This window comes from Lactuca saligna, chromosome 9, assembly GCF_052625555.1.
Source record: "Lactuca saligna cultivar CGN05327 chromosome 9, ASM5262555v1, whole genome shotgun sequence".
NCBI lineage: Eukaryota > Viridiplantae > Streptophyta > Magnoliopsida > Asterales > Asteraceae > Lactuca > Lactuca saligna.
The window spans coordinates 191,020,491-191,030,257 of record NC_136425.1 but is presented as its reverse complement, the minus strand read 5'-3'; the positions used below and the strand labels follow the sequence as shown (position 1 = coordinate 191,030,257).

The following is a 9,767-nucleotide window of genomic DNA, read 5'->3' as shown; positions in this document are numbered from 1 at the left end:
GACATCAGTTGTGATATGAGACATATTTTATGACATTTTGAGACACACGACTTATGGTTTTATTATATGGTATTTTGATATTATGGTTTTAGTAATGTTTTCAAACGAAATTTTTGGCTTGTATTTTTTTGTATGTTTCACTTACCCTAAGCCCAAATATATTTCTTGCCCAAAACATCTAACCTCTGATGGTCCACTAAGTCCTAAAGGCCCGAATTTCTCTGCTTGGTCCAACCCGAGGCCCAAAACTCATAAGGCCCATATCTAATGAGTACGTTGGGTGTACTCCTATGTACGCTAAGCGTACTAGCCAAACGATCTGTAAGTTGGGCGTACCTTCATGTACACTCAGTTTACTCCCCTGTTAAGCCACTTTCCCATTAAGTGCTTAATACTCTACTCTAAAAGCTACAATCACAGATCCAATTCCTTTTCAACGTCTTAATCCATAAAGTCACTGACTTGATGACTTATATGACCCACATGAACCCAAAATCAAAGTATAACAATCTACTTCCATGAAAATGACCATAACTCTTGAGTGAACCCATAAAGACCTCCAAGATGGCAACTTTATACCTTAAATAGCATCAAGGGTGGCTACCCCAAGTCTAAGAAGCGAATTTGAACCATAAAGCTTCAACCTTGGGACAAAAAAGAAACCAAAACCCAAAAACGGTAGATATAAGAGATGAATGATCAAGTTTAAAGCTTTATACCTTCATCAAGTTGAGAATGAGTCCTAAAATCCAGTTCCATAAGCTCCTCCTTGATTCCCATCTTTACATCAAACTCCATCTTCTTGAAAATGGATTAAACACCCCAAAAAATGGACTCCATAAGCTCAAAATGCCACCATGGATGATATATGACGATTTTTAGGGTTTAGAGTGGTTGAGGATGAAGATATTAGGGTTAGATTGTGAGATAAGGAGCTTAAATAGGGTCCAAGACCCTAAAATAAGGTTCTGATCTGACTGGAGTACGCCCAGCGTACTTCGGGAACATTCGTGACCATCCTGTTCAGTATGCCCAGCGTACTCCAAGGTACGGCCAGCATACTACCTTCATCACTAGTACGCCTCGCGTGCACTTTGTGTATGCCCCGTGTACTCGGCTAAGCCTGAAAACCCACGAAACTTCTGAAGGCCATAACTTCTTCGTTATAAGCCCGATTCCGACAATCCTTATTTCCACGGAAAGGTGACGAGAAGCCCTACACTTCTAAAAACTCAAACCTTTCTTAAAACCTTCCAAACAAAAATCCATTTTCCACAAAAGCTCGAACTGCCACTTTACCGAAATACCCCTAGGCTCCGAGACACGAACCGAACACCTGATCACTTATAATACATCACCCGCACCCAAATGGGCATAGATTTTACCTTCCCAAAATCCATAATCCTTATAATGACCGACCTTCGAGCCACAGTCTCAGACTAGGAGTCAATTCGGGACAGAGCGTTACATGTCTTTTCTTCTTAAGCTTCAAAGGTCACTCTAGCTCACAATATGAGGGGAAATAGTCATTAGGGTTTAGCAGAGATGTTCTTAGGGTTTGGAGACTGATGAAAGGTCAGCCTCAAAGTTGTAAGGAGATTATATAAGGTGCAAACCCTAAAATTAGGGTTTTTTCCTTTACAGCCCCTACTTGTCAATTTGGGCCTTCCAACTCGTCGTGTAGGTCCTAGATCCCGCGTCCCACAAAAGAACTCTACTCGACATGTTGGAGCTCCCCAACTCGTCGAGTCCCAGTCTAAAACCCTAAAATTCCGAATAGAAATTGATACCTGAAACGAGTGTTACATGATGCTTATGGAACATATGGTATAATTTTCTGTTTATGTGGATCATATTGGGGTTGGTGTTGATGGGTGGTTTGATGATGAAGATAATGATGATGATGATGGACGTGAGTCTTGTATTGATCGTGAAAATGAAGATAACATGGATGAACTTAGGAATGTTGAGTTTGAATTTAATGTGGATGTAAGGCATATGAATAGGACAGGATCCTTTCTTGAGTAAGCTATGTGTTGATGATGAGGAGGATAACAATATTGTAGATGATGATCATGGAAGAGAATTTGAACCTAACATCCAAACTTATTCCATATTTAATGAGTTATTACAATGAAAAAACAAAAACCAATTCTAGGAATGAGATTTAAAGGTACAGGACAAGTAAAATCAATGTTGTGCAACTATGTTGTGGCTAATGGATATCAACTGTGTTTTTAAAAAATGATAGGAAAAAGACTTTTGGTGAGGTGTAGTAAGGTTTCTTGCACATTTAGATTATGGGCTTCTTGGATGAGTGATGAAGAGAGTTTTCAAATCAAGTCACTAAAAGCTAATCATAATTGTGCTAGGAACTTCAAGTTTGGATCACTGATGGCATATGCATGGATTGGGAGTCACGATACCAAAGAGATTGCACATAGTCAAAAAATTAAGTGTAAAGAAGATTAGAGTAAAGGTAATGACCAGGTTTGGTATCCAAGTTAGTATGGGTCATTGTAGGACAGCAAAGAAGTATGCACCGAATCTTATTAAAGGTAGTCTTGTTGAAGATTATGGTAAGTTATGGTCATATGGGCATGAGATTTTGAGGACAAATCCTGGGTCAACTGTGAAACTAGATGTGGAGGATGGTCCAGATGGAAAGAAATATTTTAGCAAGTTCTATGTTTGTTTTCAAGGAGTTCAACAAGGTTAGATGGAAGGGTGTAGAAGAACAATAGGTCTTGATGGATGTTTTTTGAAAGGTGTTTGTAAGGGGTAATTGCTTTGTGCAATTTGGATGGATGCAAATGAAAAGATATATCCTTTTGCTTGGGCAGTGGTTAGTCTGAAGAACAAGTAGAATTGGAAGTGGTTTTTGGAAATTCTCATTGATGATCTAAACTTGAATTTAGGCAATGGATTCAGTTTAATGGCATACCAACATAAGGTTAGTATTTTACATAGTAATTCATGTATATTTATTTTAAACAAATTGATTTAAACCTTCTTATTAATACAGGGTTTGATAGAGGATGTTAAAGAATTGCTTCCATATATAGAGCATAGGCAGTATGCTAGACATATTTGTAGAAGATATTCATTGGTGTCATATATCATACCTTGTTTTGGAGAGCATTTAAATCTACAACTAAGCATGCTTTTAAAGTTGTGATTAAGGAAATTGAGACATTGAACCCAAATGCCCATTAATATCTCATGGAGAAAGATCCAAATACCTGGTTAAGAGATTTCTTTCAACCTGATAGGTGTTGTGATGCAGTTGAAAATGGATTCTTTGAAAGTTTTAATGTTATAATAGTAGATGCCAGGAAAAAGCCCATAATCACCATGTTAGAGGAGTTAAGATTGTACATGATGGAAAATTGTACAACATCGAATTAAAGGGACAACAATGGGGAAATCATATTTGTCTAGAGATAAGGGATAAGGTGAATTTGCTTAAAAAACTCAGAGGTATTATCAAATACTATCTAGTAGATTAAACTAGTTTCAGGTTAGGGAGAAATAGATGCATATGAGGTAGACTTAGAAAGGAAAACACGTTCCTGTAGGTTGTGGTAATTGAATAGATATGGATGTGCTCATTTTATAGCTATCATATCCTATCATAATAGGGATGTAGAAGCCTATGTAGACAACATGTATAGCACCACCACATTTAAGAATGCATATAGTTACATAATTGCCCCCATGAATGGCAATGAAATGTGGCCATAGACAAATTATACTCCATCATTGCCTCTTATTAGTAGAAGTATGCCTGGTGGGCCAACTACTAACAAGAAGAAATCTACTATAGAGAATAAAGGAAAGCACAGGGTTTCTAAGGCTAGAAAGAAAATAAGATGTAGTATATGCAAGGAGATAAGTCACAAAAAGGCCACATGTCCAGAGAGAATACCCTAAAAGTTAAATGTGAAGAAACAAAAAGTTTGTGTGAAGCAGAATGCAGGACAGGTAAAACCATTTCAAATTTAAATTTATTTACATATGATTTTCCACTAACATTATTATATCATGTCATGTCGGGTAGTAGAAGCGAACCTCAACAACATGAAGAGGTTGAAATGACTCTAATTGAGATGGATACTACTCAAAATGTTATGCAAGCTACTCCTAATGAAGTTGAATCCAGTAGCTCATGGGATTTTAGTCAGTATATACAAGTTACTCCGCCTAAAAGTTATGAAGGTGAGGAGGGTGTTGTGGGTGAGGAGGTTGTTGATGCTGAGGAGGGTGTTGTGGGTGAGGAGGTTGTTGGTGCTAATGTTCAAGTTGATGAGGTTATTCCTAACATCAAAGTTGTTGCTAATGTTCAAATTTAGGAGGTTGTTCCTATTGTCCAGGTTCAATAGGGTAGAGTTAAACCAATTTCAGGGATTTTGAAGAAGATAAGGATAAGAAAGTCAGAGAGAATCTTGAAGTTGAAATTAGGCAAGAAAATTGGTGGTGTTAATGATCCAAGAAATTCTAAGGGAAAAGCTCTTCTAATTGATTAGTGTTGAATTTTCTTTGTGCTATTTGGATTTAATGTATGTGTATTAGGATGATAGTAATTTTCATTTGAGTTTAATGTATTTGTATCTAGATTGTTGTTTGAGTTTAAGGTAATTGTCTTTGTTATTACATGTGATGTGAAAAGGTTATGTTGGTCATTTTTATTCCATGTTGTTGTTATTAGTAAATTAAGGATGGAAAGGGTAGTTCGGTAAAGTTTTAGAGTGAACTTTTAAAGTATATTGCATTTTGTATGTAAATTAATGACATAAAATGATATTTTGGTCACTTATGAATGTATGTTTCCTTTTTTAATTAACGCATGACATAAAAGGGTATTTTAGTTATGAAACTATGTTTCTTTTTAAGTAAACTAATGACATAAAAGGGTATTTTGGTCACTTATGAAAGTATGGTTCCTTTTTAAGTAAATTTAATGACATGAAAGGATATTTTGGTCCCTTATAAAAGTATGTTGTCTTTTTAAGTAAAGTCATGACATAAAAGGGTATTTTGTGCATACATGTGAATGTGATGAAGGTGGTCTTTACGACAGATGTCTTTGTATATTTCTGCATGGAAAATTTGGAATAATGTGCATGCATGTGAATATGTTATATGGTCCTGGATATGGTTCTTAATGGATTGAAAGGTCCCATTTTTCCATTAAAAAAACATCCACTGGCTATTAACTGAAAATGGTCCCCATACATAGTGTACTTTCACATGGACCACTTTCTACTTTATTCTCAATATAATACCATGCACTGCAATCAATTTAATTATATATAATAAAAGGAAAACAAGCCATGCATGTTTCAATAACATAAACATTTCCAACATCTGATTATATAAAATGCCCTACAATTAGGAGTTTCAATCTGGCTTTACAATAGTTATAAAATGCTCATTCATTAGGGACTTACCAGCTTACAACATCAACACACCAAGGTTGACACCTCCAAATTCAAACTAAAAGCAGCTTCCAAACATACAAAATGCCAATCATTACTGATTTTTCTAGTATGCCTTTACAAAGGCATACAAAGGCTTACACCAACCCCCTAACTAACTACAATCACTCCCTAACATCAAAACACAAAATACCAAGCCAGCAAACAACAATGCAACTATCATCTTGTATCTACCTATTGCCTTCCTTGAATCAAAAACATCTTTCTCACTCTTTGACACCTTACACTTCTCTTGTGACAGCAGGAACTCAACTTCAGCAATCATTGTCCTCAAATTGTTCATCTCAGATAAATCCTCTTTAGCATCCAATTTTTGTTTCAGAGAATATAGAAGGTTTTTGTAGCACCCTTGTTCCTATTCATCGTCTTTCCATTCAAAGAAGTTACATTTCTTGAGCCTAGTCTGTAAATAGCCAATCCATTAAAAAATGAAAATGTTTTGATTTAGATAGTAAATAAAATTAAGGAAATCAGTTGCCTTTAATGTATTAACGAATGGGTTTGATTCACGATCACAAAGATTCCTCAAGAAGAAAATAAATTTAGGGTTTTTTTCAAAATACAAATCTAGCATGATCGGCTTTTCACAAAGAAACACTACAATCAAACCCTAAAATACGAAAGTAGCATGATCAGGATTATCGGGACCTACCAAACTGTTTTGACAATTCCAGAAACACCTTCCAGGGTTTGTTATCTTCCAACATGTTCGTTCTTCAGTTCTTTAGCTAGAACGTTACAATCGCAAAGCTTTACCCCTTCTCGCACTTGAACACAAGTCACTTGTAGCTGATTCCTTGAAGTGGACAAACTGAAAGACATTGTTCTTGAGGATGGCAAGAGTCGGCGGAGAGGATTTGACTTCCCACAAAAGGGTAAGTAACATTTGAATAATCATTTGATTCATGGTTTCAATTAATAAAGGTTATTGGACGAGTTAGCTTCTTCAACACATCAATATTCCACATACGTGTTACAAATAAGCTTATTGGACACATCACCCAGCCACATAACTATTGGAACAGATAAACCATCTAATTTTTTGAATAATGGTGTAATTAAAGGTGAAAATGGAGTTCAGTGGTCTAATGTACCAAAAAAATCTTTAGTGGCCAAATTTGACAAATACCAAAACTTTCATATGCTATGGCATCATTTTCCCAAGTTTATTAGAGGTTTAGCTTTGAATGTAAGGTATAGACTACAGTATATTTACACATTTTGTCTTTTTAAAATGAATGGTTTTTGAGTTAAGTGATGAGGAGTGTCTTAACTCAAATAGTTGTATATCCGGTTTTCCTTCTTCAATTATGTTTCAGAATTTACATTGATAATGTCATCATACGATTCTCAATTGTATAAATGATATGGTTCTGATTCAAAGATAATAGAAGTTAAAAGTGAGTATACGAAAAATTATACTTTCCAGTAAAGGATGTTAGGAAGTTAAGGATTGGATAAAGTGTTTATGAACAAACACTGTTTCTTTTTTAATCCATACTAAGATTTTGAACTCAACGCCAATGGCTTCTGTTGTGCAAGATAAGGAACTTCCACAACTGTCCCAAAAACATCATCTCCAACAATAACTTTGTCCCCTTTTGAAGCAGCTTTTCTCTTGATATACCCTAAACCAAAATACTCATTTCCCCCTTTTCCACCCGTATAACTTGTCAACTTTCCTACCTACAAAAAAAACATATTATAACATATCTTGGTTTCTTTATTTTTAGTTTTTAATTAAAAATAAATAAATAAATTATACCTTCTTTCCTTCAACTGTAATTGGAGTACCGGGTTTCACTGGGGATGAAAGTTGAATGCCCCATAACTTTTGTTTTATGCCATCGTATGTGATTAATCTGGATATGGTTTCTTGCCCCTTGTAACAACCTGATACGATTTTTTACTTTTTACTTTTTAATAAAATATTAAAAGAAAAAATATAAAATATTTATTACCTTTGTTTAAAGACACTGCATTCCAAAGACCTGCCTCCAGAACATTAAACTCATCGGTAAGCTCATTACCAGGTGTTGGCCTTCCTGTACATTTGAGGAATCTATCCAATTATAGCATTGTACTTTTAATTTATTTTTTTAATTATGAAAATAAGTTGCTATTTTTTTATTTGACCTTGAAGAATTCGATATGTTTCAAATGCATTTGAACCCATTGGAGTTGCATTGTGACTTAAAAGAGTTTTCCAAACCATTCCTGCAGCTGATGGTGACATCATCAGTGAGAAACCTTCTTCAGAGATCACACTTCCCACTGCCACAGTTACTGGATTACCGCTGACCTGGAATTTTAAACTTTTTAAATAAATTCTCCAACTAAATAGTCACTAATTTTAGCAAAATAATAATTTTGTTATTACTTTAATAAAACTGCATACAGAAATAATAACTTACGTTGTAATGCTTATGTGAGCCATAAGGTTGTCCAATAAGATCACCAAGATTCAAATCCACCATTACCTATCAAAATACCATTTACAGAATTATTAAAATCATTGCACTTTGAGAAGATAAATAATGCAATTAAAAAAATAAAAATAAAAACAATTAAAGTTGAAGTTCATGGAAACCATACTTGATTGCTTTTTGGTCCAATTAATGCAAATAAGCAAGTCTTGTTACTAATGTCTTGAATTTCAACCTTGTCAGCAAAAAATATGTACCTAAATTTTATATGCAAAGCAATAATTCAAAAAAGTTGTTTATGTATTAACTGTCAAAAAAGTTGGTTACATTCGGTTATAAAATGAGTCAAAAAACTTACTTTTTGAGCATTTCACTGATACTTTTACTTGTCGATGGTGATACAACTAGGGTAACTGCTGTTTTCTACAAAATAGAAACACTTGTGAGATTTATAAAGCAACTTTTTTTAATCAAGTAATACGACATTTTTGGGATTAATTAAATTACCATGATCCATGCTTGTGCAATGTCAATTGTTCTAGCAGTTGGAGTAACAAAGACAGTGTCACATCCCTACAAGATTCAGTTTTAAAATAATCAACACCAAGATTAGACAAAGTAACAAAAAGACTGACTTACCCCTCCTTCAGAAAGTGCTTCAAAGTTTGCAGTACTTTGGTTGTGAAGAAATGGTATGCGATCTTCTCCACTCACTGTGTATCAATAGAAATTTGGAAATTCGAATACTACATAATTAATTCTGAGAGATTATGAAAATATGTATAGAAACATTGTGTGAAAGTTTACCTCTTATTCTACCATAATGGGAAAGATCAACAACCTGCAAACAATGGAAAAAGTAAAATTACTCTGAAAAATGTATAAAACATTATAATGTGAAGGATACAAGAAGATTAACAATGACAAGCATAAAGCACCTGTTAGTACCCACCACAGTGCCATTGTCAACTGCATCTAGCGCCTCTTCATCGTTATTGAATGTTTCAATAATCCAATCTTCTGACACTTTTGCTCCTGCTATAGCCATGTCATCCTACAAGAACCAAATAATTCAATTTTTATTGGCTTAAAGTTGAAGGAACATTAGTGTATAATTATCTGGTTTCTGAGTTCTAAATCTAATAAGAAAGACATGGATAAAGCAAATGTCATCTTGGCTGTTCAATTATACTTATAAATGATCTTACAGACTTAAGATCATTTATTAACAGCATTAAGCATACAACCTCATCACTTGAAGAAGTAAATTAAGGAAAGCAGTAAATCACTACAACAGTCAGTCAAATAGAATAACCTAAACTTTAAAAATGAAATTTTGGATGATTAGTACTACATTTAATACGCAATAAGACGAAATTAAATCTCAGATATCATCAATCGATTGTTAATCGAACACTTCTACAGGACCAAAGACTTGTTATAACATAGAATACTTAAAACTAAACACTTGTGATTCATATCTACTTACATAAAGGTCGTGGTCAATCGGAGGAGGAGAGAGGTCGAAAGGTGTTGCAGCGACGGGTGCGAAGTTGGAAGAATAGGTGGTTGGTGAGAGTGGCTTCCGACTACGGATGCAAACCGCATCGTTATGTGAACCATGAGAACCGTACGCCGACAAATGAAAGGATGAATGAAGTCGGGAAGAGCGCGTTTGGTTGACGCTCCGCCGATGGAGTGTGGAAGAGGTGGCGTTAGAAATCGCGTGGCTAACAGAGGATAATAGTGCGACCATTCTTTCAATTTGTGTTTTAGCTTATTGCTGATTGCTCACTGCTCCCATTTTAAAGAATCAAAGAATAAACTACATTTTTGTCGATGT

The 9,767-nt window shown here is 34.9% G+C and overlaps 1 protein-coding gene across 1 annotated transcript; it reads right to left on the bottom strand.

The window, feature by feature from the left end:
• Positions 1–6,905: 6,905 nt before the first annotated feature.
• On the bottom strand, positions 6,906–9,752 carry LOC145017689 (Glycine cleavage T-protein family). Its single transcript, XM_078975678.1, has 12 exons — positions 9,414–9,752; positions 8,877–8,978; positions 8,732–8,765; positions 8,564–8,637; positions 8,432–8,497; positions 8,283–8,347; positions 8,094–8,181; positions 7,913–7,978; positions 7,635–7,800; positions 7,460–7,543; positions 7,264–7,391; positions 6,906–7,184 (listed from the first exon to the last, which is right to left on the bottom strand). Exons 1-12 carry the CDS (start codon positions 9,678–9,680, stop codon positions 6,999–7,001), a joined length of 1,326 nt encoding a protein of 441 aa, XP_078831804.1. The 5' UTR covers positions 9,681–9,752; the 3' UTR covers positions 6,906–6,998.
• Positions 9,753–9,767: the final 15 nt, after the last annotated feature.

What these genes read in the sequence shown, in the direction of transcription:
- LOC145017689 (XM_078975678.1), bottom strand. Translation starts at nt 9,680, where the DNA reads ATGGTCGCACTATTATCCTCTGTTAGCCACGCGATTTCTAACGCCACC. An exon ending in CCATTATGGTAGAATAAGAG is followed by an intron (nt 8,638 to 8,731) that starts GTAAACTTTCAC and finishes ATTGATACACAG; the next exon opens with TGAGTGGAGAAGATCGCATA. An exon ending in TTACAGTTGAAGGAAAGAAG is followed by an intron (nt 7,185 to 7,263) that starts GTATAATTTATT and finishes TTTTTTTTGTAG; the next exon opens with GTAGGAAAGTTGACAAGTTA.